Here is a 27,641-nt window from a genome sequence, read left to right as displayed (position 1 = left end):
CCTTCCCCCAATTGTAAACCTTGCCCTGTTGCACGCACCTATCCCTCTCCATTACTAATGTGAAAGTCACAGAATTGTGGTCACTATCTCCAAAATGCTCCCCCACTAACAAATCTATCACTTGCCCTGGTTCATTACCAAGTACTAAATCCAATATTGCCCCTCCTCTGGTCGGACAATCTACATACTGTGTTAGAAAAGCTTCCTGGACACACTGCACAAACACCACCCCATCCAAACTATTTGATCTAAAGAGTTTCCACTCAATATTTGGGAAGTTAAAGTCACCCATGACTACTACCCTGTGACTACTGCACCTTTCCAAAATCTGTTTCCCAATCTGTTCCTCCACATCTCTGCTACTATTGGGGGGCCTATAGAAAACTCCTAACAAGGTGACTGCTCCTTTCCTATTTCTGACTTCAACCCATACTACCTCAGTAGGCTGATACTCCTCGAACTGCCTTTCTGCAGCTGTTATACTATCTCTAATTAATAATGCCACCCCCCCACCTCTTTTACCACCCTCCCAAATCTTATTGAAACATCTATAACCAGGGACCTCCAACAACCATTTCTGCCCCTCTTCTATCCAAGTTTCCGTGATGGCCACCACATCGTAGTCCCAAGTACCGATCCATGCCTTAAGTTCACCCACCTTATTCCTGATGCTTCTTGCGTTGAAGTATACACACTTCAACCCATCTCAGTGCCTGCAAGTACTCTCCTTTGTCAGTGTTCCCTTCCCCACTGCCTCATTACACGCTTTGGCGTCCTGAATATCGGCTACCTTAGTTGCTGGACTACAAATCCGGTTCCCATTCCCCTGCCAAATTAGTTTAAACCCTCCCGAAGAGTACTTATGTAAAGGAAGTATTACTCTAAGCCCAGCTAATCGGAGATAGATTAAGAGCAGTATGTTTATTTTATTGCTGTTTAAGGTAATTGTATCCTATTCTTTTCGGGTGTGCAGTTAAATGTTTACTATCGTATTGTGATGAAGTTTTGTTTGTAACAAAATACCAAATCCCTATTTCTTCATGCAATCACTCCTGGAGCGAATCATTCTTTCCGCACAGTCTTACAAAATAAACTAAAATATTGGGATTTTGGTTCAGAATCCCAGCCACTGTTGTGGTCTGGTCTGGGATTGTAATAGATTGTTTTCTTTCTCCAATCTCAGGATGTCAAATCTCTGGAACTCGAGTTTGGCTTCACCTCATTGCAGTATCGTCACCGATCTTTTTTGATTGATGAGGTTTCAAACACTGGAGGCGCCTCTCCTGAATCCCCTTTTGTCTCACTGCCACTCGCCCTGCGTTCAGAGGCTCCTCAAAGCTCTAACTGCACTATGCCTTCAGACACCCTTCTTCCACTTCTCCATGAATCATTTGAAAGGAACTTTACGAATGAATATTGTTGTTTGCTCCTGCACTGGGATGTTCACTGGCGATCTCTCAATTCTTTTTTTTAAAAGCTCACATTTAGTGCCTTTATATTCTCCACTCACGGGCTGCAGGAGGATGGCCCTTCGAGCTCAAGACCACGTCAATAGTGACCACATCTCTCGGGGGCTAATAATGCGTTGCCTTGTGATGCTAATAATGCGATGCCATGGCACTTCTGCTCATTGTTTTCTATGTAGCCCCTGGACATACAGAACTTTTGAGGTTGAACCTCAGACTTTCTTGTCTATGTGACTCAGTCCCACAACCTTTGCTGTTGGGTTCCGTCTCTAATTAACTCATGAGACATCAGTTCATTTATTACTTGGTTAGTCAGATATCCACGTGAGCTTAATTACTCAGTACATTAACAAGCACTTGCCTATTCTGATACAAGTTGCAAATAAGCAGTTGACAGAACCCTAGAATTCCTACAGTGCAGAAGGAGGCCATTCAGCCCATCGGGTCTGCACCGACCCTCTGACAGAGCACCCTACTTGGGCCCACTCCCCTGCCCTATCCCCATAGCCCCACCTAACCTGGACATCTTTGGACACTATGGACAATTTAGCATGGCCAATCCACCTAACCTGCACATCTTTGGACTCCGGAAGAAAACCGGAGCACCCGGAGGAAACCCACGCAGTCACAGGGTGAATGTGCAAACTTCACACACACACACTCACCCAAGGCCTGAATCGAACCTGGATCCCTGGCGCTGAGAGTCAGCAGTGCTAACCACTGTCCCAGACACTGCTGGATTTAGATACTTCTCTTGTTCTCCCAAAGTGACAGACTTTGAGAGCTTTTCCTTGTTTCAATACCTGTTTCATTGCCCATCTACGGTCACACTTATGACTTCAACAAGTCAGTCAAGTCGGCTTGAGATTCGTTTTGCGATCACTTGGGTCATTAAGTTGAACATATGTTGTCCACTTATGATCCCAGAGATTATTGAGCAGGTTGTTGAACAGAAAGGACTATAGAGACTAGAGCCTCATCGGTACCCTGTCCCACTGTCTGAAGCTATAGACAGTGGTCAACTTCCATCCCACACGTCGCTCCCTGTGGCCAGTGTTATGGGTCTGGGTTTACAGAACCCCAAAATGTTTCATGGAGTTCAACCGACCCACAACTTTCAATAGATTGTGGTGTGGGAAGCACACTGCGTACTCTCCAGGTGTGATACAGCAGAAATGGACAAATGGTTTTTAAAACAAAACAATGTTTATTCTATGAACTCAAGTTAACCTTATAAAAGCAAACATGGAATATCTTAACACCCATTACTTCAAAGATAACCCCAAAAGACTACAACACTAAATAATCCTTCAAACTGTTCCTTTAAACATCCAAAAGACTTCAAACCTTCAAAAACAGACATTAGGTTACATTCAATATATTTATAGTCTTTGGATTGCAGAAATCAACAGACCAGCTCTGTTTCTTCCTGCAGCTCTCAGCAAAACACACAGACACTCCCAGCTGCCTTCTCAAACTGAAACTCAAAAAAGCAGAAGTGAGCTCAGCTCCCCCCACCCTCTGACATCACTTCAGTAATATGATCAGCTCCATTTCTTAAAGGTACATTGCTTAAACATCCATTTCTTAAAGGTACTCTCACGTGACACCAGCAATGCTGCTTCCTGTTGGTGTTTCGATGTTTTTATCCTGAATCCGGGATTTCAGAAAGGCTCGCTTTATTTTATTTTCCATGGGCGAGGAGTAGCCTGATCAATAAGATAGAGAAAATGGTCACCCAGCAAGTGGTCACCCAGCAAGTGGAAACATATAAAGTGGCAACGAATAAATTCAATTGGGAATTCAGGAGAAACTCCTTTACCCTGAGAGGGTGGGACTCACTACCGCAGGGAGTGGCCGAAGCGAATCACGCAGATACATTTAAGGGAATCTTTAAAAACATGAGGGAGAAAGGAATAGAAATATACGTCAATAGGGCGAAATGGCGAATAGTGGGAGGCGGCTTTGTGTAGGGCGTAAACACCACCATGGGTGGTGGTTTAGCACACTGGGCTAAATCGCTGGCTTTGAAAGCAGACCAGCAGCACGGTTCAATTCCCGTACCAGCCTCCCCGAACAGGCGCCGGAATGTGGCGACTAGGGGCTTTTCACAGTAACTTCATTGAAGCCTGCTTGTGACAATAAGTGATTTTCATTTTCATTTCCTTCATTCATTTCATTTCATTTTCATTCATGGGTCTTTTGGGCCATTTTCTGTGGCAGTTCTGCCTGGGTTTCAGTTTTGTAAGTGCAAAATCAAAAATATATTTACTCCGATATTCACTGTCAAATTATAATCTAACTCCTTTTAGATGCGAGAGCCAATAGGCTGGTTTAATTTCTTGGAAATTGTTTCCCCTCATTGCAGATGTCAATGTAGCATTCCAGAAATCGGCGCACAAAGTGCTGTTGGATGACGACAACCTGCTGCCGCTCCTGCACCTCACTGTCGAGTACCACGGCAAAGACCCCAAAGGTAGGAAGAGGCAGGCGTCTCTCTTGATTATTCCGCACAAACGTTATTCAGTGTCACGTCTAGAACTATTACAGATGGAAGTCTGTCAGTAGGCGGTACATTCTGTAGAATCCACCCTCTGTGCCATGGGGCACTAGCCCAGTTGGATGCACACGAGGTGCTTGAACCTGGCAACTGCTTGTTAACATCTACCTGCTAGCCCATTCCTGCAAATAGACAAACAGGCTGCACTCATCCGCCAAGAGGAATGGAAGGGTGAAACCACTCCTTCCGTTCTTGCTCTGTGAATTTGCGTTGCAGAAGAACATTTAGACTCTCTGCAATTCTTACTGTTTGTTCAGTTATCCCCCTCCTCTTCTAAAGGTGGCATCTCCTTGATATGGTTCTTCCCAGCTGTAGAAGCCAGGTATTTCAAATACAACTAGTATAGGTAAAAGATAGCTGTTTAAGCATAAATGTTGAGCCCCAGTTTTAATACCCATTTATACAGCATAATTCACTTTTACTGAAGTCCGTTGTTCTGGCAAATGCATATTTTCAAAGACAGTGTGACATTAAAACAGCAAGATAATTTGACACTGCTTGTGCTAATTGTCAAGGACAGGGACTGAATACACAGCAACATTGTTCACAATGCAGATAACAGCTGGGTCAGAAAAGCTGATGTTGCACATTGAAGATGGACGGCTTGCCATCAAATCAAATGTGTTTGAGTCTAACCCAAACCAATTAAGATTATATTGGGGTGTAATTAGATGACTTAAGACAGATATGAAAGTGTATAACTAAAAAGTTTCTCCCCGCCATTTTAGGTTTTATTGTCTTTGAAAGTGTGTTGTCTGTAGTGTATTGTCTTTGGGGGTGTGTTGTGCGGTGTTGTCTTTCTGTTAGTTTAGTCAGTTTTGTCCTTTATAGTCTCCATTTTAGGTATTGTCTTTGGGGGTTCTGTCAGCTTGTCAGCCTAACAGTCTGTGTCAGTGATGTTAGTCCACTTTTGACTTTGAGTTTGAGTTTAGCTGAAGATTAGCTTTCTCTCTCTCTTCATGTTTCATTGCCAGACTTTGACCTTTTAAAAGTTACTTTCGAGCTGTCTGCCTAAGCAAAGAAAGATAATGTCTGTAATTCTCTGAAAGCTTCGAATTGTCTACGAATTGCCTTTTAAATGACTTTCAAATTGTAATCAAGCGACTACAAATAAAACAATTCCTTTTGGCACCTGAGGAGTTTATACTGCAAATTTCTGCTGAGTTCCAGTATTCGCAAAGTGCTACTGATAACCGAATAGCAGAGATGATATAAATTCCTTCAACTATACACAGTCGAATAATACAAGGAATCGAACAACTTAACACAGTCTACAAATAGTACAAATCTTACAACTTGTCGTATTGCGCCAGGACTTGATTCATCAACTAAGCTTCCCCCAAACTTGGCATAGTTCGACAGGTTAAGATCCCTATAAATTAAAGATTCCTTCATTTTGGCGTAGTCAGGCAGTCGGGGGGGGGAGTACTGAGGACGACCTTCGGAGGCCCAGGTGACGACGGAAAGCTTCGAAGATAATCGGAGGAGGTCGGGAACCTTCGGGAAGCTTCGGAGATAATCGGAGGAGGCCCAGAAGACAGCCGGAACCCACGGCTAGACTGGGGTAAGAAATATCTTTTTCACCCATTAAAAGTCTTAAAGCCGCATCAATCAGTACTTCGACCCTTGAAAAGAACATTTTTTATAGACTGTGTTAAATAAATCAAGTGCCAGTCGGTCAGACTATCAGGCGTGACTGGAAGATTAGTCACTGCAGTAACTAAAATAAAACGGCAGTCAGCGATCAAGAAAAGTTATGGATGATCCAATTCAAAGTGTAGATTCAGAGCCTTTAGCAGACAGAAAATTACTCCCCACTACATCCAAGGGGGGTGCTGGAATACCAGATGTTTCTGTTGAAGATATGTTGGGGGATTGTAGATCTTTCACTCGTAGACATTTTAACCTATGTGAAACCTCAAAAAAAATTGAATCAAAGTATGATATCCCCAGAGGACAGTGGTCCTTCAATAATATCAAGAGAGCATGGGGAAAATGCACACGATTACACGGTGCAGAACGTGTAAAATGGTCCCTGGTAATTACGGGACAGATACACAGTCAGCAAGAGATCATTGTTAAAAATAAAAGAGATCATCAGCTTCAGTCCACTAAAGACCAACTAAGTGCAGTTCTTGAAGATTTGCAAGGTGCAAAATCCAAACTTGAGCATTATGCTGAAATTAGAACAGATTTGCAAAATAAAACCTCTGAACTCCAGCAGTTAAATGTTCAAATCGCAGAATTTCAAAATCAAGTTTTTAAAGTGGAGTCAGAATTCCAAAATCAAGTTTTTAAAATGGAGTCAAAATACCAACAGCTGCAATTAAATACTGAACGAAGTGATGATGAGTATAGGTCTACTAAAAGGCAACTAATTGCAGTTGTTGAAGAATTGCAAGATGCAAAATCCAAACTTGAAACAGATTTGCAAGTTGCAAAATCCAAACTTGAGCATTATGATGAAATTAAAACAGAATTGCAAGATGCAAAATCCAAACTTGAAACAGAATTGCAAGATGCAAAATCCAAACTTGAGCATTATGATGAAATTAAAACAGAATTGCAAGATGCAAAATCCAAACTTGAAACAGATTTGCAAGATGCAAAATCCAAACTTGAGCATTCTGATGAAATTAAAACAGAATTGCAAGATGCAAAATCCCAAACTTGAGCATTATGATGAAATTTAAACAGAATTGCAAGATGCAAAATCCAAACTTGAAACAGAATTGCAAGATGCAAAATCCAAACTTGAGCATTATGATGAAATTAAAACAGAATTGCAAGATGCAAAATCCAAACTTGAAACAGATTTGCAAGATGCAAAATCCAAATTTGAGCATTATGATGAAATTAGAACAGATTTGCAAAACAAAACCTCTGAACTCCAGCAATTTCAAATCCAAGTTTTTAAAGTGGAGTCAAAATACCAACAGTTGCAATTAACTACTGAGCGAAGCGATGATGAGTATAGGTCCACTAAAAAGCAACTAATTGCAGTTGTTGAAGAATTGCAAGATGCAAAATCCAAACTTGAGCATTATGATGAAATTAAAACAGATTTGCGAAACAAAACCTCTGAGCTCCAACAGTTATCTTTTCAAATAACAGAATTCCAAAATCAAGTCTTTGAAGTGGAGTCAAAATACCGACAATTGCAATTAAAAACTGAGCGAATTGAACTTGAAAATTGCAAGTTAGTGAAAGAAAGGTGTGTTTTAGAAAGAAATATAACCAGCGTGACTGAACATTGCAATTCTTTGACAAACATGCTTTCTGTACAAAAGATTGAACAAACTCAGAAAGCAGTCCAAGCCACTCACCTAGTGGCACAATCGGCAATTGCACAGCCAAGATCAATTGTTAAACATAAATCATTTTCTCTGTCGGATGAATCAGACGAAGATAGTGTTCCTACAATACAAAATACTAAAGCAATTCGACTAACCCCTTTAAAACACAAACGGGTTAGAGTTGGAAGCAAAAAAATAGAGGAAGATGGTGAAACTATCACTAGAATCATATTTGACCACCAATGGGTTCATGAACAAATTGATCCTTCTAAAATTGACGAATGGTCCAAGGGTCTTCCACACCCTAAAAAGGGTGGTAAGACCACATGGGATGGAATTCACAGATTACAAGCCATTTACAGTCTCCACCCATTTGATGGAGTACAAATTCTGACTATCATGCTAGGTACTCGTATAAGTTCAACCCTTAGAAATGAAGTAGAAGTTGCCCTTGGAGACGATTTGCAAAATTTAGAAGCTGGTTGGCTAACAATCAAGAATTGGCTGTTACAATTTCGCCCCCCGAGGACCAATTGGTCTAAGATCACAGCTTGCTTTCAAAGAAATGATGAAGATATTCAGGATTTTGAGGAAAGATTTTTACATACTTGGATGGAATATTCAGGGATGACACTCGTCCAGGAAAATGACACATGGGATGCAAGCACTTTAAGTCCATTAAAAACGGCTTTTATAGCCGGTGTTAACCTGGAGTTTCTGCTGCCTTGAATTTGGTTTTACCAGCTTGGGCCACAGCTGGCACATACCGAGACATAGTTGACCGATGCATTCAGATAGATCGTGGTTTGCACAATCAGGCAACTTTTAACACTGCAGCTGCTCAAATGCAGCCTATTGCTCAAATCCAGCCCATGTTACCTGCTGCTCCAGCGGCGGCTGTTGCAGCACCTGCAGGAATACCAGCAGTAACTACAATTTCACCACCAGCGCTAGAACAAACATGTACCCTTGCTCCATTAAAATCACGTAAGAAAATACCACAATGTCTTTCCTGTGGTAGCGTAGGACACTGGATGGCAAAATGCTATCAAAAACAACGGATGGATTCAAGAGATGATAATGAAGTAGACAATGTTCACTACAATACATCTCCACCTCGTGGTCAACCATGTAACACGTACCAACAAGCCACACCCAGTTTGGCTTCTGGTCAGCAACACTGGCTAAGCAACTACAACCATGGTTTGCTTTTACAGTTAATCAACAACAGTATCATAATAGCCCAACTGTTTACCACATGGCTTTACAGAATCATCTCAGGCAACTGCCTGTTCGGCCTTCCACCATTATCCAATATGAAGATGATGTTCTGATAACCTCCATCAATAAAGATGATCATGACAAAGACTTACGGGTGGTCTTGAACCACCTCAGTACTAACAGTCACAAAGCTAGCTTTCACAAAGCACAAATTGCCCAGAAAGATGTTTACTTGGGACAGAAAATTTCCAAACGAAAAAGAGAACTTACTCAGAACAGAACGGCTGCCATCAAAGCAACTAAAGAAACCTCAATGTATCGCTAAAAAGTTGCCAAGAACTGTCAACTTAAGAAAACTGTCATTATTCTGAACGTTGCTTTATTAATTTAAAGAAATTAACATATCTTGTTAGCTGTGTTTCCTTTAACAGAATCGACAAATTCATCTACAGAAAATCAAGATACAGCACAAGATTGGTTCAGTTATATATTTAATAAGTTATTGTATTTGATATTTTAAAATAAATGTTTGGAATTAGCCTGGAAATTAAAACTTCAAACAATGGTTTAAAAAAAACCCCAACAATCTTTGATTAAAAGCCAAAAGAACAGGTTGTTCAAAGAAATTTGATAACGGAAATTTGGCAGCAATCCAACTTTTACTCCCAGTCCATTTGAGTGACAAAAAAAAAGTTTAAAGATGCGAATGGCATCATTCCAAGCTATACGCCTCTTTTTGTCTCTGTAAGAAAATTAACACCTTCAACAAGCTTTTGTGTATAATCCAGAGGATGTTAATTTTGATAATCATTTTACCATTTATTACTAGATCATATGTTCAACTTTTACCTTGTATAATAATTTTAATAATTATTTTGAAATGCCTGTTGTATTTTAAGTGTAAAACTGCAATGATTCTTTGCGCTTTTACCTATCCTATCGCATTAATGATGTATTTTAATCTTTTCTGATATATCTCAATTTTTCGATTTATCAAAGGGCCGACTGTAGAAGCCAGGTATTTCGAATACAACTAGTATAGGTAAAAGATAGCTGTTTAAGCATAAATGTTGAGCCCCAGTTTTAATACCCATTTATACAGCATAATTCACTTTTACTGAAGTCCGTTGTTCTGGCAAATGCATATTTTCAAAGACAGTGTGACATTAAAACAGCAAGATAATTTGACACTGCTTGTGCTAATTGTCAAGGACAGGGACTCAATACACAGCAACATTGTTCACAATGCAGATATCAGCTGGGTCAGAAAAGCTGATGTTGCACTTGGAGATGGACGGCTTGCCATCAAATCAAATGTGTTTGAGTCTAACCCAAACCAATTAGGATTATATTGGGGTGTAATTAGATGACTTAAGACAGATATGAAAGTGTATAACTAAAAAGTTTCTCCCCGCCATTTTGGGTTTTGTTGTCTTTTAAGTGTGTTGTCTGTAGTGTATTGTCTTTGGGGGTGTGTGTGTTGAGGAGATGTCTTTGTGTTGTCTTTCTGTTAGTTTAGTCAGTTTTGTCCTTTATAGTCTCCATTTTAGGTTTGGTTTTGTGTTTAGTTTTTAGGAGATGTCTTTGGGGGTTCTGTCAGCCTAACAGTCTGTGTCAGTGATGTTAGTCCACTTTTGACTTTGAGTTTGAGTTTAGCTGAAGATTAGCTCTCTCTCTCTCTTCATGTTTCATTGTCAGACTTTGACCTTTAAAAAGTTACTTTCGAGCTGTCTGCCTAAGCAAAGAAAGATAATGTCTGTAATTCTCTGAAAGCTTCGAATTGTCTACGAATTGCCTTTTAAATGACTTTCAAATTGTAATCAAGCGACTATAAATAAAACAATTCTTTTTGGCACCTGAGGAGTTTATACTGCAAATTTCTGCTGAGTTCCAGTATTCGCAAAGTGCTACTGATAACCGAATAGCAGAGATGATATAAATTCCTTCAACTATACACAGTCGAATAATACAAGGAATCAAACAACTTAACACAGTCTACAAATATTACAAATCTTACAACTTGTCGTATTGCGCCAGGACTTGATTCATCAACTAAGTTTCCTCCAAACCTGGCGTAGTTCGACAGGTTAAGATCCCTATAAATTAAAGATTCCTTCATTTAGGAATATAATCTCGGCTATTTGGTTATCAGTAGCACTTTGCGAATACTGGAACTCAGCAGAAATTTGCAGTATAAACTCCTCAGGTGCCAAAAGGAATTGTTTTATTTGTAGTCGCTTGATTACAATTTGAAAGTCATTTAAAAGGCAATTCGTAGACAATTCGAAGCTTTCAGAGAATTACAGACATTATCTTTCTTTGCTTAGGCAGACAGCTCGAAAGTAACTTTTAAAAGGTCAAAGTCTGGCAATGAAACATGAAAAGAGAGAGAAAGCTAATCTTCAGCTAAACTCAAACTCAAAGTCAAAAGTGGACTAACATCACTGACACAGACTGTTAGGCTGACAAGCTGACAGAACCCCCAAAGACAATACCTAAAATGGAGACTATAAAGGACAAAACTGACTAAACTAACAGAAAGACAACACCGCACAACACCCCCCCAAAGACAATACACTATAGACAACACACTTTCAAAGACAATAAAACCTAAAATGGCGGGGAGAAACATTTTAGTTATACACTTTCATATCTGTCTTAAGTCATCTAATTACACCCCAATATAATCCTAATTGGTTTGGGTTAGACTCAAACACATTTGATTTGATGGCAAGCCGTCCATCTTCAATGTGCAACATCAGCTTTTCTGACCCAGCTGTTATCTGCATTGTGAACAATGTTGCTGTGTATTCAGTCCCTGTCCTTGACAATTAGCACAAGCAGTGTCAAATTATCTTGCTGTTTTAATGTCACACTGTCTTTGAAAATATGCATTTGCCAGAACAACAGACTTCAGTAAAAGTGAATTATGCTGTATAAATGGGTATTAAAAACTGGGGCTCAACATTTATGCTTAAACAGCTATCTTTTACCTATACTAGTTGTATTTGAAATACTTGGCTTCTACAGTCGGCCCTTTGATAAATCGAAAAATTGAGATATATCAGAAAAGATTAAAATACATCATTAATGCGATAGGATAGGTAAAAGCGCAAAGAATCATTGCAGTTTTAAACAATAAAATGGAATTAACATTGCAACAGGCATTTCAAAATAATTATTATAATTAATAAATTAATCAAATTTGATCACATTGGTAATTAATAATAACTTCATGTAAAATTATTATACAATAAAAGTTGAACATATGATCTAGTAATAAATGGTAAAATGATTATCAAAATTGATGTCAAGTCTTTGACATCTTCTGGATAATACACAAAAGCTTGTTGAAAGGGTTAATTTTCTTACAGAGACAAAAAGAGGCGTATAGCTTGGAATGATGCCATTCGCATCTTTAAACTTTTTTTTGTCACTCAAATGGACTGGGAGTAAAAGTTGGATTGCTGCCAAATTCCCATTATCAAATTTCTTTGAACGATATGTTCTTTTGACTTTTAATCAAAGATTGTTGTTTTTTTTTTAAACCAGCTTCCACATTGTTTGAAGTTTTAATTTCCAGGCTAATTTTAAACATTTATTTTAAAATATCAAATACAATAACTTATTAAATATATAACTGAACCAATCTTGTGCTGTATCTTGATTTTCTGTAGATGAATTTGTCGATTCTGTTAAAGGAAACACAGCTAACAAGATATGTTAATTTCTTTAAATTAATAAAGCAACGTTCAGAATAATGACAGTTAAGTTGACAGTTCTTGGCAACTTTTTAGCGATACATTGAGGTTTCTTTAGCTGCTTTGATGGCAGCCGTTCTCTTCTGAGTAAGTTCCCTTTCTCGTTTGGAAATTTTCTGTCCCAAGTAAACATCTTTCTGGGCAGTTTGTGCTTTGTGAAAGCTAGCTTTGTGACTGTTAGTACTGAGGTGGTTCAAGACCACCCGTAAGTCTTTGTCATGATCATCTTTATTGATGGAGGTTATCAGAACATCATCTTCATATTGGATAATGGTGGAAGGCCGAACAGGCAGTTGCCTGAGATGATTCTGTAAAGCCATGTGGTAAACAGTTGGGCTATTATGATACTGTTGTTGATTAACTGTAAAAGCAAACCATGGTTGTAGTTGCTTAGCCAGTGTTGCTGACCAGAAGCCATACTGGGTGTGTCTTGTTGGTACGTGTTACATGGTTGACCACGAGGTGGAAATGTATTGTAGTGAACATTGTCTACTTCATTATCAACTCTTGAATCTATCCGTTGTTTTTGATAGCATTTTGCCATCCAGTGTCCTACTCTACCACAGGAAAGACATTGTGGTATTTTCTTACGTGATTTTAATGGAGCAAGGGTACATGTTTGCTCTGGCGCTGGTGGTGAAATTGTAGTTACTGCTGATATTCCTGCAGGTGCTGCAACAGCCGCGGCTGGAGCAGCAGGTAACATGGGCTGGATTTGAGCAATAGGCTGCATTTGAGCAGCTGCAGTGTTAAAAGTTGCCTGATTGTGCAAACCACAATCTATCTGAATGCATCGGTCAACTATGTCTCGGTATGTGCCAGCTGTGGCCCAAGCTGGTAAAACCAAATTCAAGGCAGCAGAAACTCCAGGTTTAACACCGGTTATAAAAGCCGTTTTTAATGGACTTAAAGTGCTTGCATCCCATGTGTCATTTTCCTGGTCGAGTGTCATCCCTGAATATTCCATCCAAGTATGTAAAAATCTTTCCTCAAAATCCTGAATATCTCCATCATTTCTTTGAAAGCAAGCTGTGATCTTAGACCAATTGGTCCTCGGGGGGCGAAATTGTAACAGCCAATTCTTGATTGTTAGCCAACCAGCTTCTAAATTTTGCAAATCGTCTCCAAGGGCAACTTCTACTTCATTTCTAAGGGTTGAACTTATACGAGTACCTAGCATGATAGTCAGAATTTGTACTCCATCAAATGGATGGAGACTAAATGGCTTGTAATCTGTGAATTCCATCCCATGTGGTCTTACCACCCTTTTTAGGGTGTGGCAGACCCTTGGACCATTCGTCAATTTTAGAAGGATCAATTTGTTCATGAACCCATTGGTGGTCAAATATGTTTCTAGTGATAGTTTCACCATCTTCATCTATTTTTTTGCTTCCAACTCTAACCCGTTTGTGTTTTAAAGGGGCTAGTCGAATTGCTTTAGTATTTTGTATTGTAGGAACACTATCTTCGTCTGATTCATCCGACAGAGAAAATGATTTATGTTTAACAATTGATCTTGGCTGTGCAATTGCCGATTGTGCCACTAGGTGGGTGGCTTGGACTGCTTTCTGAGTTTGTTCAATCTTTTGTACAGAAAGCATGTTTGTCAAAGAATTGCAATGTTCAGTCACGCTGGTTATATTTCTTTCTAAAACACATCTTTCTTTCACTAACTTGCAATTTTCAAGTTCAATTCGCTCAGTTTTTAATTGCAATTGTCGGTATTTTGACTCCACTTCAAAGACTTGATTTTGGAATTCTGTTATTTGAAAAGATAACTGTTGGAGCTCAGAGGTTTTGTTTCGCAAATCTGTTTTAATTTCATCATAATGCTCAAGTTTGGATTTTGCATCTTGCAATTCTTCAACAACTGCAATTAGTTGCTTTTTAGTGGACCTATACTCATCATCACTTCGCTCAGTAGTTAATTGCAACTGTTGGTATTTTGACTCCACTTTAAAAACTTGGATTTGAAATTGCTGGAGTTCAGAGGTTTTGTTTTGCAAATCTGTTCTAATTTCATCATAATGCTCAAGTTTGGATTTTGCAACTTGCAAATCTGTTTTAATTTCATCAGAATGCTCAAGTTTGGATTTTGCATCTTGCAAATCTGTTTCAAGTTTGGATTTTGCATCTTGCAAATCTGTTTTAATTTCATCATAATGCTCAAGTTTGGATTTTGCATCTTGCAAATCTGTTTCAAGTTTGGATTTTGCATCTTGCAATTCTGTTTTAATTTCATCATAATGCTCAAGTTTGGATTTTGCATCTTGCAATTCTGTTTCAAGTTTGGATTTTGCATCTTGCAATTCTGTTTTAATTTCATCATAATGCTCAAGTTTGGATTTTGCAACTTGCAATTCTGTTTCAAGTTTGGATTTTGCAACTTGCAATTCTGTTTCAAGTTTGGATTTTGCATCTTGCAAATCTGTTAATTTCATCATAATGCTCAAGTTTGGATTTTGCAACTTGCAATTCTGTTTTAATTTCATCATAATGCTCAAGTTTGGATTTTGCAACTTGCAAATCTGTTTTAATTTCATCAGAATGCTCAAGTTTGGATTTTGCATCTTGCAATTCTTCAACAACTGCAATTAGTTGCCTTTTAGTAGACCTATACTCATCATCACTTCATTCAGTATTTAATTGCAGCTGTTGGTATTTTGACTCCATTTTAAAAACTTGATTTTGGAATTCTGACTCCACTTTAAAAACTTGATTTTGAAATTCTGCGATTTGAACATTTAACTGCTGGAGTTCAGAGGTTTTATTTTGCAAATCTGTTCTAATTTCATCATAATGCTCAAGTTTGGATTTTGCACCTTGCAAATCTTCAAGAACTGCACTTAGTTGGTCTTTAGTGGACTGAAGCGGATGATCACTTTTATTTTTAACAATGATCTCTTGCTGACTGTGTATCTGTCCCGTAATTACCAGGGACCATTTTACACGTTCTGCATCGTGTGCATTTTCCCCATGCTCTCTTGATATTATTGAAGGACCACTGTCCTCTGGGGATATCATACTTTGATTCAATTTTTTTTGAGGTTTCACATAGGTTAAAATGTCTACGAGTGAAAGATCTACAATCCCCCAACATATCTTCAACAGAAACATCTGGTATTCCAGCACCCCCCCTTGGATGTAGTGGGGAGTAATTTTCTGTCTGCTAAAGGCTCTGAATCTACACTTTGAATTGGATCATCCATAACTTTTCTTGATCGCTGACTGCCGTTTTATTTTAGTTACTGCAGTGACTAATCTTCCAGTCACGCCTGATAGTCTGACCGACTGGCACTTGATTTATTTAACACAGTCTATAAAAAATGTTCTTTTCAAGGGTCGAAGTACTGATTGATGCGGCTTTAAGACTTTTAATGGGTGAAAAAGATATTTCTTACCCCAGTCTAGCCGTGGGTTCCGGCTGTCTTCTGGGCCTCCTCCGATTATCTCCGAAGCTTCCCGAAGGTTCCCGACCTCCTCCGATTATCTTCGAAGCTTTCCGTCGTCACCTGGGCCTCCGAAGGTCGTCCTCCGTACTCCCCCCCCCGACTGCCTGACTACGCCAAAATGAAGGAATCTTTAATTTATAGGGATCTTAACCTGTCGAACTATGCCAAGTTTGGGGGAAGCTTAGTTGATGAATCAAGTCCTGGCGCAATACGACAAGTTGTAAGATTTGTACTATTTGTAGACTGTGTTAAGTTGTTCGATTCCTTGTATTATTCGACTGTGTATAGTTGAAGGAATTTATATCATCTCTGCTATTCGGTTATCAGTAGCACTTTGCGAATACTGGAACTCAGCAGAAATTTGCAGTATAAACTCCTCAGGTGCCAAAAGGAATTGTTTTATTTGTAGTCGCTTGATTACAATTTGAAAGTCATTTAAAAGGCAATTCGTAGACAATTCGAAGCTTTCAGAGAATTACAGACATTATCTTTCTTTGCTTAGGCAGACAGCTCGAAAGTAACTTTTAAAAGGTCAAAGTCTGGCAATGAAACATGAAGAGAGAGAGAAAGCTAATCTTCAGCTAAACTCAAACTCAAAGTCAAAAGAGGACTAACATCACTGACACAGACTGTTAGGCTGACAAGCTGACAGAACCCCCAAAGACAATACCTAAAATGGAGACTATAAAGGACAAAACTGACTAAACTAACAGAAAGACAACACCGCACAACACACCCCCAAAGACAATACACTACAGACAACACACTTTCAAAGACAATAAAACCTAAAATGGCGGGGAGAAACTTTTTAGTTATACACTTTCATATCTGTCTTAAGTCATCTAATTACACCCCAATATAATCCTAATTGGTTTGGGTTAGACTCAAACACATTTGATTTGATGGCAAGCCATCCATCTTCAATGTGCAACATCAGCTTTTCTGACCCAGCTGTTATCTGCATTGTGAACAATGTTGCTGTGTATTCAGTCCCTGTCCTTGACAATTAGCACAAGCAGTGTCAAATTATCTTGCTGTTTTAATGTCACACTGTCTTTGAAAATATGCATTTGCCAGAACAACGGACTTCAGTAAAAGTGAATTATAAATGGGTATTAAAACTGGGGCTCAACATTTATGCTTAAACAGCTATCTTTTACCTATACTAGTTGTATTTGAAATACTTGGCTTCTACACCAGCTCCCTGTTGTATTCCTGATGACCTCTTGGTGAAGGAGGAAATCAAAGCCAGTCTTACCTTGGAACTGGCTTGTTCACAGAGTGGAACATTAGGGCCGGAATTCTCCGGCCGTTGGGATTCTCCATTCCCGCTAGCGGCACATCCCTGCCCATGGGTTTCCCGGTGGAGTGGGGCGTGTTCAATGGGAAATCCCATTGACAGCGGCGGGAACAGAGAATCGCGACGCTAAGAAACACGCGGCTGGGGACCCGGCGAATCCAACCCTCTAGATATATATCTCCACACTCCACTCTTGCGTCAGTAAGTATCTCTTTATATGTGCTCAAGTAATTATCCAATCATCTGTTTGTACTTGACTTCAATTGTTACAATTCGCAGCCCTATCCCATGCTCTGTAGGTGACCTCTCTCTGTTGAGGTATATTTTCAGAGCTGCCAAGACAAGAACTCGAGCATCATAGAATTCATACAATTTACAGTGCAGAAGGAGGCCATTCGGCCCATCGAGTCTGCACCGGCTCTTGGAAAGAGCACCCTACCCTAGGTCAACACCTCTACCCTATCCCCATAACCCAGTAACCTCACCCAACACTAAGGGCAATTTTGGACACTAAGGGCAATTTATCATGGCCAATCCACCTAACCTGCACATCTTTGGACTGTGGGAGGAAACCAGAGCACCCGGAGGAAACCCACGCAGACACGGGGAGGATGTGCAGACTCCGCACAGACAGTGACCCAAGCCGGAATCGAACCTGGGACCCTGGAGCTGTGAAGCAATTGTGCTATCCACAATGCTACCGTGCTGTCGACCACTCGGCCCATCAAACCTGCTCTGCCGTTCAATACGCTCGGGGCTCATCTTGGGCTTGAACCCCATTTTTCCACTCTCTCCCCCATTGCCCCGAATTCCCTGAGACCAAATCTCTTGTCTGTCCCCAGCCTTAAACGTGTTCAGAGATGGAGCAGCCACAACCTGCTGGGGTGGAGGATTCGAAGGATTCACTTCTTCACCCAAGTGACCTTTCTTTGTGTGTGAACCTAGAACTTAAGGTGTTGCTAATAATTATTCAATAATCATGAGGGTCATCATAGTCACGTCCGCCTTTGCCCTCACGGGAGGTTCAGATGTACGCTTTGCGGCATGCATGTTGTCAATGGAGATATTTTTGTGCTCTGTTATATTTTTCTTGTCTTTTCTTTTCGCCTCCCACTCCCCACCAACCTTGCCCAACTTAACAGACGCAGCACAAAGTCGTGATAATTCCCTGCGTGAACCGTCCCCTCGCGAAACCCCTACTTCTGGCTGGTCTGCACTCGGACTCTCGTACAAAGTGCAGTGGCCTTTGCACATATTGTTCACACCTGCTGTGCTGGAAAAGTAAGTTTGCTTTATGCGCTTCTTTATTTACTTTGCTGTTGCTATTTGTTTCAAGGGCATTTCCAGAAAGCGTTATTGGTGTAACCGGGAAGCACCGAGACATAGAAAGAAGAGAGGGAGAGGACGCAGGGAAGGTTTGTGGTAGCGTGGGAGGTAGGGGTGCCTTGCTTCTGTTTGACAGCTGGGTGAGAGGATGAATGTTAGCCAGGGAGAACTCCCACACAACAGCACCACGTCGATTGCGAGGTCCGCTTTAACATCTTATCTGAATTAAAGCAGTCCCATCAGTACAGATTGGGGTGGCATAATGGTATTGTCACTGGACTAGTGATCTAGAGACCCAGGGTAATGCTCTGAGGACGCGGGTTCAAATCCCACCATAGCAAATGGTGAAATTTGAATTCAGTACCAAAACCTGGAATTAAAACCTTGAAAACATTGCCAATTGGCGTCACAACCCATCTGGTTCCTTTAGGGAAGGAAATCCGCCGTCCTTACCTGGTCTGGCCTACATGTGACTCCAGACCCACAGCAATGGCCTGGCAAACCACTAAGTTCAAGGTCAATTAGGGATAGACAGAAAATGCAGGCCCAGCCAAAGATGTCCACATTCCAAGAACAAATTTTTTTTAAGTACATCATTCCCGGGTACTCGCTCTCTGGTTGTCTCGCTCGCTCGCCCTCTGTCTCTCTCTCTTGCCCTCTGTCTCTCTCTCTCGCCCTCTGTCTCTCTCTCTCGCCCTCTGTCTCTCTCTCTCTCGCCCTCTGTCTCTCTCTCTCTCCCTCTGTCTCTCTATCTCTCTCCCTCTGTCTCTCTATCTCTCTCCCTCTGTCTCTCTCTCTCTCCCTCTGTCTCTCGATCTCTCTCCCTCTGTCTCTCTTTCTCTCGCCCTCTGTCTGTCTCTCTCGCCCTCTGTCTCTCCCTCTCTCACCCTCTGTCTCTCTATCTCTCTCCCTCTGTCTCTCTTTCTCTCGCCCTCTGTCTCTCTCTCTCTCTCTCTCTCTCTCCCTCTGTCTCTCTCTCTCCCTCTGTCTCTCGATCTCTCTCGCCCTCTGTCTCTCTCTCTCTCGCCCTCTGTCTCTCTCTCTCTCGCCCTCTGTCTCTCTCTCTCTCGCCCTCTGTCTCTCTCTCTCTCGCCCTCTGTCTCTCTCTCTCTCTCGCCCTCTGTCTCCCTCTCTCGCCCTCTGTCTCTCTCTCTCGCCCACTGTCTCTCTCTCTCGCCCTCTGTCTCTCTCTCTCTCGCCCTCTGTCTCTCTCTCTCGCCCTCTGTCTCTCTCTCTCGCCCTCTGTCTCTCTCTCTCGCCCTCTGTCTCTCTCTCTCGCCCTCTGTCTCTCTCTCTCGCCCTCTGCCTCTCTCTCTCGCCCTCTGCCTCTCTCTCTCGCCCTCTGCCTCTCTCTCTCGCCCTCTGCCTCTCTCTCTCGCCCTCTGCCTCTCTCTCTCGCCCTCTGCCTCTCTCTCTCGCCCTCTGCCTCTCTCTCTCGCCCTCTGCCTCTCTCTCTCGCCCTCTGCCTCTCTCTCTCGCCCTCTGCCTCTCTCTCTCTCGCCCTCTGTCTCTCTCTCTCGCCCTCTGTCTCTCTCTCTCGCCCTCTGTCTCTCTCTCTCTCGCCTTCTGTCTCTCTCTCTCTCCCTCGCCCTCTGTCTCTCTCTCTCGCCCTCTGTCTCTCTCTCTCGCCCTCTGTCTCTCTCTCTCGCCCTCTGTCTCTCTCTCTCGCCCTCTGTCTCTCTCTCTCGCCCTCTGTCTCTCTCTCTCGCCCTCTGTCTCTCTCTCTCGCCCTCTGTCTCTCTCTCTCGCCCTCTGTCTCTCTCTCGCCCTCTGTCTCTCTCGCCCTCTCTCTCTCTCTCTCTCGCCCTCTGCCTCTCTCTCTCGCCCTCTGCCTCTCTCTCTCGCCCTCTGTCTCTCTCTCTCGCCCTCTGTCTCTCTCTCTCGCCCTCTGTCTCTCTCTCTCTCGCCTTCTGTCTCTCTCTCTCTCCCTCGCCCTCTGTCTCTCTCTCTCGCCCTCTTTCTCTCTCTCTCGCCCTCTGTCTCTCTCTCTCGCCCTCTGTCTCTCTCTCTCGCCCTCTGTCTCTCTCTCTCGCCCTCTGTCTCTCTCTCTCGCCCTCTGTCTCTCTCGCCCTCTCTCTCTCTCTCTCTCGCCCTCTTTCTCTTTTTCTCTCGCCCTCTGTATCTCTCTCTTGCCCTCTCTCTCTCTCTCTCTCGCCCTCTGTCTCTCTCTCACTCGCCCTCTGTCTCTCTCTCTCTCTCGCCCTCTGTATCTCTCTCTCTCACCCTCTGTCTCTTTCTCTCTCACCCTCTGTCTCTTTCTCTCTCGCCCTCTCTCTCTCTCTCTCTCGCCCTCTGTCTCTCTCTCTCGCCCTCTCTCTCTCTCTCTCGCCCTCTGTCTCTCTCTCTCGCCCTCTGCCTCTCTCTCTCGCCCTCTGCCTCTCTCTCTGCCCTCTGCCTCTCTCTCTCGCCCTCTGCCTCTCTCTCTCGCCCTCTGCCTCTCTCTCTCGCCCTCTGCCTATCTCTCTCGCCTTCTGTCTCTCTCTCTCTCCCTCGCCCTCTGTCTCTCTCTCTCGCCCTCTGTCTCTCTCTCGCCCTCTGTCTCTCTCTCTCGCCCTCTGTCTCTCTCTCTCGCCCTCTGTCTCTCTCTCTCGCCCTCTGTCTCTCTCTCTCGCCCTCTGTCTCTCTCTCTCTCGCCCTCTGTCTCTTTCTCTCTCGCCCTCTGTATCTCTCTCTTGCCCTCTCTCTCACTCTCTCGCCCTCTGTCTCTCTCTCTCTCGCCCTCTGTCTCTCTCTCTCGCCCTCTGCCTCTCTCTCTCGCCCTCTGTCTCTCTCTCTCGCCCTCTGTCTCTCTCTCTCGCCCTCTGTCTCTCTCGCCCTCTGTCTCTCTCTCTCTCGCCCTCTGTCTCTCTCTCTCTCGCCCTCTGTCTCTTTCTCTCTCGCCCTCTCTCTCTCTCTCTCGCCCTCTGTCTCTCTCTCTCTCTCGCCCTCTGTCTCTCTCTCTCTCGCCCTCTGTCTCTCTCTCTCTCGCCCTCTGTCTCTCTCTCACTCGCCCTCTGTCTCTCTCTCTCTCGCCCTCTCTCTCTCTCTCTCTCTCTCTCTCGCCCTCTGTCTCTCTCTCTCTCTCTCTCTCGCCCTCTGTCTCTCTCTCTCTCTCTCGCCCTCTGTCTCTCTCTCTCTCGCCCTCTGTCTCTCTCTCTCTCGCCCTCTGTCTCTCTCTCTCTCGCCCTCTGTCTCGCTCTCTCTCGCCCTCTGGCTCTCCCTCTCTCGCCCTCTGTCTCTCTCTCACTCGCCCTCTGTCTCTCTCTCTCTCGCCCTCTTGTCTCTCGCTCTCTTGCCCTCTGTATCTCTCTCGCGCCCTCTCTCTCTCGCCCTCCATCTCTCTCTCTCTCTCTCGCCCTCTGTCTCTCGCTCTCTGTCTCTCTCTCTTTCTCGCCCTCTGTCTCTCTCTCGCCCTCTGTCTCTCTCTCTCTCGCCCTCTGTCTCTCTCTCTCTCGCCCTCTGTCTCTCTCTCTCGCCCTCTGTCTCTCTCTCTCGCCCTCCGTCTCTCTCTCTCGCCCTCTCTCTCTCTCTCTCGCCCTCTGTCTCTCTCTCTCTCTCTCTCTCTCGCCCTCTGTCTCCCTCTCTCGCCCTCTGTCTCTCTCTCTCGCCCTCTGTCTCTCTCTCTCGCCCTCTGTCTCTCTCTCTCGCCCTCTGTCTCTCTCTCTCTCGCCCTCTGTCTCTCTCTCTCTCGCCCTCTGTCTCTCTCTCTCGCCCTCTGTCTCTCTCTCTCTCGCCCTCTGTCTCTCTCTCTCTCTCTCTCGCCCTCTGTCTCTCTCTCTCTCTCTCGCCCTCTGTCTCCCTCTCTCGCCCTCTGTCTCTCTCTCTCGCCCTCTGTCTCTCTCTCTCTTGCCCTCTGTCTCTCTCTCTCTCGCCCTCTGTCTCTCTCTCTCTCGCCCTCTGTCTCTCTCTCTCTCGCCCTCTGTCTCTCTCTCTCTCTCGCCCTCTGTCTCTCTCTCTCTTGCTCTCTGTCTCTCTCTCTCTCTCCCTCTGTCTCTCTCTCTCTCTCGCCCTCTGTCTCCCTCTCTCGCTCTCTCTCTCTCTCTCGCCCTCTGTGTCCCTCTCTCGCTCTCTGTCTCTCTCTCTCTCGCCCTCTGTCTCTCTCTCTCGCCCTCTGTCTCACTCACTCTCGCCCTCTGTCTCACTCACTCTCGCCCTCTGTCTCCCTCTCTCGCTCTCTCTCTCTCTCTCTCTCGCCCTCTGTCTCTCTCTCTCTCGCCCTCTGTCTCTCTCTCTCTCGCCCTCTGTCTCTCTCTCTCTCGCCCTCTGTCTCTCTCTCTCGCCCTCTGTCTCTCTCTCTCTCGCCCTCTGTCTCCCTCTCTCGCTCTCTGTCTCTCTCTCTCTCGCCCTCTGTCTCTCTCTCTCGCCCTCTGTCTCTCTCTCTCTCGCCCTCTGTCTCCCTCTCTCGCTCTCTCTCTCGCCCTCTGTCTCTCTCTCTCGCCCTCTGTCTCTCTCTCTCGCCCTCTGTCTCTCTCTCTCTCGCCCTCTGTCTCTCTCTCTCTCGCCCTCTGTCTCTCTCTCTCTCGCCCTCTGTCTCTCTCTCTCTCTCGCCCTCTGTCTCTCTCTCTCTCTCGCCCTCTGTCTCTCTCTCTCTCTCGCCCTCTGTGTCTCTCTCTCTTGCCCTCTGTGTGTCTCTCTCTCTCTCTCTCGCCCTCTGTCTCTCTCGCCCTCTGTCTCTCTCGCCCTCTGTCTCTCTCGCCCTCTGTCTCTCTCGCCCTCTGTCTCTCTCGCCCTCTGTCTCTCTCGCCCTCTGTCTCTCTCGCCCTCTGTCTCTCTCGCCCTCTGTCTCTCTCGCCCTCTGTCTCTCTCGCCCTCTGTCTCTCTCGCCCTCTGTCTCTCTCGCCCTCTGTCTCTCTCGCCCTCTGTCTCTCTCGCCCTCTGTCTCTCTCGCCCTCTGTCTCTCTCGCCCTCTGTCTCTCTCGCCCTCTGTCTCTCTCGCCCTCTGTCTCTCTCGCCCTCTGTCTCTCTCGCCCTCTGTCTCTCTCGCCCTCTGTCTCTCTCGCCCTCTGTCTCTCTCGCCCTCTGTCTCTCTCGCCCTCTGTCTCTCTCGCCCTCTGTCTCTCTCTCTCTCTCGCCCTCTGTCTCTCTCGCCCTCTGTCTCTCTCGCCCTCTGTCTCTCTCGCCCTCTGTCTCTCTCGCCCTCTGTCTCTCTCGCCCTCTGTCTCTCTCGCCCTCTGTCTCTCTCGCCCTCTGTCTCTCTCGCCCTCTGTCTCTCTCGCCCTCTGTCTCTCTCGCCCTCTGTCTCTCTCGCCCTCTGTCTCTCTCGCCCTCTGTCTCTCTCTCTCTTGCTCTCTGTCTCTCTCTCTCTCTCCCTCTGTCTCTCTCTCTCTCTCGCCCTCTGTCTCCCTCTCTCGCTCTCTCTCTCTCTCTCGCCCTCTGTGTCCCTCTCTCGCTCTCTGTCTCTCTCTCTCTCGCCCTCTGTCTCTCTCTCTCGCCCTCTGTCTCACTCACTCTCGCCCTCTGTCTCACTCACTCTCGCCCTCTGTCTCCCTCTCTCGCTCTCTCTCTCTCTCTCTCTCGCCCTCTGTCTCTCTCTCTCTCGCCCTCTGTCTCTCTCTCTCTCGCCCTCTGTCTCTCTCTCTCTCGCCCTCTGTCTCTCTCTCTCGCCCTCTGTCTCTCTCTCTCTCGCCCTCTGTCTCCCTCTCTCGCTCTCTGTCTCTCTCTCTCTCGCCCTCTGTCTCTCTCTCTCGCCCTCTGTCTCTCTCTCTCTCGCCCTCTGTCTCCCTCTCTCGCTCTCTCTCTCGCCCTCTGTCTCTCTCTCTCGCCCTCTGTCTCTCTCTCTCGCCCTCTGTCTCTCTCTCTCTCGCCCTCTGTCTCTCTCTCTCTCGCCCTCTGTCTCTCTCTCTCTCGCCCTCTGTCTCTCTCTCTCTCTCGCCCTCTGTCTCTCTCTCTCTCTCGCCCTCTGTCTCTCTCTCTCTCTCGCCCTCTGTGTCTCTCTCTCTTGCCCTCTGTGTGTCTCTCTCTCTCTCTCTCGCCCTCTGTCTCTCTCGCCCTCTGTCTCTCTCGCCCTCTGTCTCTCTCGCCCTCTGTCTCTCTCGCCCTCTGTCTCTCTCGCCCTCTGTCTCTCTCGCCCTCTGTCTCTCTCGCCCTCTGTCTCTCTCGCCCTCTGTCTCTCTCGCCCTCTGTCTCTCTCGCCCTCTGTCTCTCTCGCCCTCTGTCTCTCTCGCCCTCTGTCTCTCTCGCCCTCTGTCTCTCTCGCCCTCTGTCTCTCTCGCCCTCTGTCTCTCTCGCCCTCTGTCTCTCTCGCCCTCTGTCTCTCTCGCCCTCTGTCTCTCTCGCCCTCTGTCTCTCTCGCCCTCTGTCTCTCTCGCCCTCTGTCTCTCTCGCCCTCTGTCTCTCTCGCCCTCTGTCTCTCTCTCTCTCTCGCCCTCTGTCTCTCTCTCTCTCTCGCCCTCTGTCTCTCTCTCTCTCGCCCTCTGTCTCTCTCTCTCTCGCCCTCTGTCTCTCTCTCTCTCGCTCGCCCTCTGTCTCTCTCTCTCTCGCTCGCCCTCTGTCTCTCTCTTTCGCCCTGTGAGTCTCTCTCTCTCTCTCACCCTCTGTCTCTCTCTCGTCCTCTGTCTCTCTCTCTCGCCCTCCGTCTCTCTCACCCTCTCTCTCTCTCTCTCTCAGATACAACATTGTCTTCAAGTACTTGTTGAGTGTGCGTCGAGTGCAGGCGGAGCTGCAGCATTGCTGGGCTGTGCAAATGCAGCGGAAGCACCTCACATCCAACAAATCCGACGCCGTCAAATGGAGATTGAGGAATCACATGGCTTTCCTTGTGGACAACCTGCAGTACTACCTCCAGGTAACGGAATAAATAACCACCTTCAGTACAAGGGTCCAAGGGTTAAATCATGCAAGGTTGCATCAACTAGTCTTGTATTCCCTGGTTCCTCGAAGGTTAAAGAGTCATTTGATGGATGCTATTGGGAATTTGAAAGGAATTGCTGGGTGATCGAGATAGATTTTTCCACTGATTGGGGAGCCGAGGACCAGAGCCAGGCCAATGAGGAGAGAAGTTGGGAAACACTACTTCACAACAAACAAAGATGACAGAAGTGTGGAACATCCTTCCACAAAAAGCAGTAGCTGCCAGCTCAGCCAGTCAAGTTCTCCAGCCAAAGTTCATTAAGGAACATGGAGCTAGGCTGATCAACCATGATCATAATGAATGGCATTATGAGAACAGGCTCGAAGGGCCTCCTCCTGCTGCTATTTTCTATGTTTCGATGTGGGAAATAGGTAAACTTTAATCTCTCTGATTGATGGAACAATCTTGTTGGGCTTTCTAATTGGGCTTTCTCATGTTCCTGTGTAATATAAATCCTCTTGCATCATAGAACATACAGTGCAGAAGGAGGTTTTCAAGCGATTTTCATTTCATTTCAAGGCAAAGGATAAATTGGCACCCACATATCCCTGTCGTCTTCCCAAACCCCACCTCGAAACCTTTGAATATTTAAATGTTAGTTGAAAGACATGTGTCTGAGTCTGAAATCCAGGGCAGATCAGCTGAATGCACATCTGTAATGAAATTAATTTGAGGAGCTTTAGTCCAGATCAGTTTTGAAATTGCTCAACGCCACTCGAACATTGGAGCCTCCCCTTCCTTGTCACTCGTGGTGTTAGCAGACAACGTGTGAGGCTCCTCTTTGGGTTTCGAAAGAATCGGATTGGTGCATATCGAACAAAGGGGAGTGAGAGAGATTAAGGGACCTGCCTGATTTGCCAGACAGTAAGGAGGGGAGTGGAGAGATCTTGGACACAACAGTGAAGATACATCACTGAGGCAGTCATGATGGTGAAAAGGGAGGTCTCCAATGGGTTTGAAGGCCGTTTTATTCTGAGCCGTCATAAAATGCTACCTTCTATAATGAATGTAAGAGTGTTTTAGTTCTTTGTATAAGGGCAGCTTTATCTTTGGCCCCAGACTTCCACATGTGACTGATTTTATTACACTTATTTCCGCACCTATTTAGGGCATGCAATGCTCCTCATTGCGTTACAGCATTCCACGTAGCTCTTCCCTGCAGGTAGAAACGCCACGGGCTACAGAACGGTTCGGACGGAGTCAGTACTTCCCTCAGGCAAGTCACCGCAGTGGCCAAACTGAGAAGTATCAGACAACTCGGAAACCTGGACTTGCAACCACAGATAGTGTAAACTAGCCATCTTGGATAATAAGGATTAGTTAAGGATAATAGTTAAGGACTAGTTAAGCAAAAGTGCTTTAATCCAGTGTCAACGAGACTCAAGAATTCAGCAGTTGTTGGAACCTGGAGCGTGTGGGAGGGGTTGAGGGGTGGGTTAGTTTGTCTGGTGACCTGCTTGTGTAACATTCTTCTGATACGCTGCTTGTTTTAATTCAGCCATAGGTGGAAAGAAAGAAGCGATGTGCAACCGGAGGGAATGTCAGCTGCCCACTTCCATACTGACCATGACTTTGTTTCATTCTCAAAACCCGACAATTATCCTTTCACACCCAGTTATACTGAGAACCACTTTTCAATTGAAGCCAGTCACTCCCTCACTGCTGTTGCTATTTGATTTATACTGCCTGCTCGATTCACTCACCATGTTATGCATTTCCCCAGCTGTAAATGTGCCCATTCTGACAAACGCACCAATATTTAGGTGGTTGTTGTTTTTGCTGTGCACATGTTGCAGAAACATCTGTGTGCACATATACCATTTACTGAGTTTGAACAGAAAGAAATTATGTTGCTTCTTTGGAAATATGTCACTTAAGCTCTAAGTCTCTGCTAATCTTTGCAGGAAAGCCCCATGGGTAAAATACCAAATGTGGTATTGAAGAGTACTCAACAGATAGATCCTAGATTTGATCCTCTGATACTCCAGCCAGTTCTTTGACCAGGGTGGGGATCCTACGATTTGCCTCTCTCCCCCCCCGGTCCCCAATCTTCAACAAGGGACATCAAAGGTCTGCTGGATTTAAACCTCCTGACCATATCCCCTGGATTATAAAAGCAAATTACTGCGGTTGCTGGAATCTGAAACAAAAACAGACAAAGTGGAGTCGCAGCAGGTCTGACAGCGTCTGCGGAGAGTGAAGGGAGCTAACCTTTCGAGTCTGGATGACTCTTTTGTCAAAGCTTCCCTGGAAGCCTATCAGGGGAAAACAGCAGCAGCCAGAGCAGTGGCACCACGGCTGGCTCTGATGTTCAGAAGGGAGGGTCAAAGCGCAGAAGAGCAATATTAATAGGGGACTCTATAGTCAGGGGCACAGATAGGCGCTTCTGTGGACGTGAAAGAGACTCCAGGATGGTATGTTGCCTCCCTG

The 27,641-nt window shown here is 44.8% G+C and overlaps 1 protein-coding gene across 9 annotated transcripts in view; it reads left to right on the top strand.

Moving 5' to 3' along the window:
* Positions 1–27,641, top strand: part of tubgcp4 (tubulin gamma complex component 4) — a 77,223-nt gene that overhangs the window by 32,102 nt on the left and 17,480 nt on the right. For 5 of the 9 annotated variants that reach the window (XM_072492749.1, XM_072492750.1, XM_072492751.1 and 2 more), the window contains 4 exons: positions 3,835–3,942; positions 18,199–18,337; positions 24,968–25,145; positions 26,320–26,427. In XM_072492749.1, the coding sequence (XP_072348850.1) occupies positions 3,835–3,942; positions 18,199–18,337; positions 24,968–25,145; positions 26,320–26,427 (533 nt within the window). The remainder of the gene's footprint in view (positions 1–3,834; positions 3,943–18,198; positions 18,338–24,967; positions 25,146–26,319; positions 26,428–27,641) is intronic. The other 4 variants (XM_072492753.1, XM_072492754.1, XM_072492755.1 and 1 more) reach the window with 1 other exon arrangement.

The sequence above is a fragment of the Scyliorhinus torazame genome, chromosome 30 (assembly GCF_047496885.1).
Source record: "Scyliorhinus torazame isolate Kashiwa2021f chromosome 30, sScyTor2.1, whole genome shotgun sequence".
Taxonomy (NCBI): Eukaryota; Metazoa; Chordata; class Chondrichthyes; order Carcharhiniformes; family Scyliorhinidae; genus Scyliorhinus; species Scyliorhinus torazame.
The sequence above is the reverse complement of the archived record's forward strand: the minus strand, read 5'-3'. Positions and strand labels throughout refer to the sequence as shown.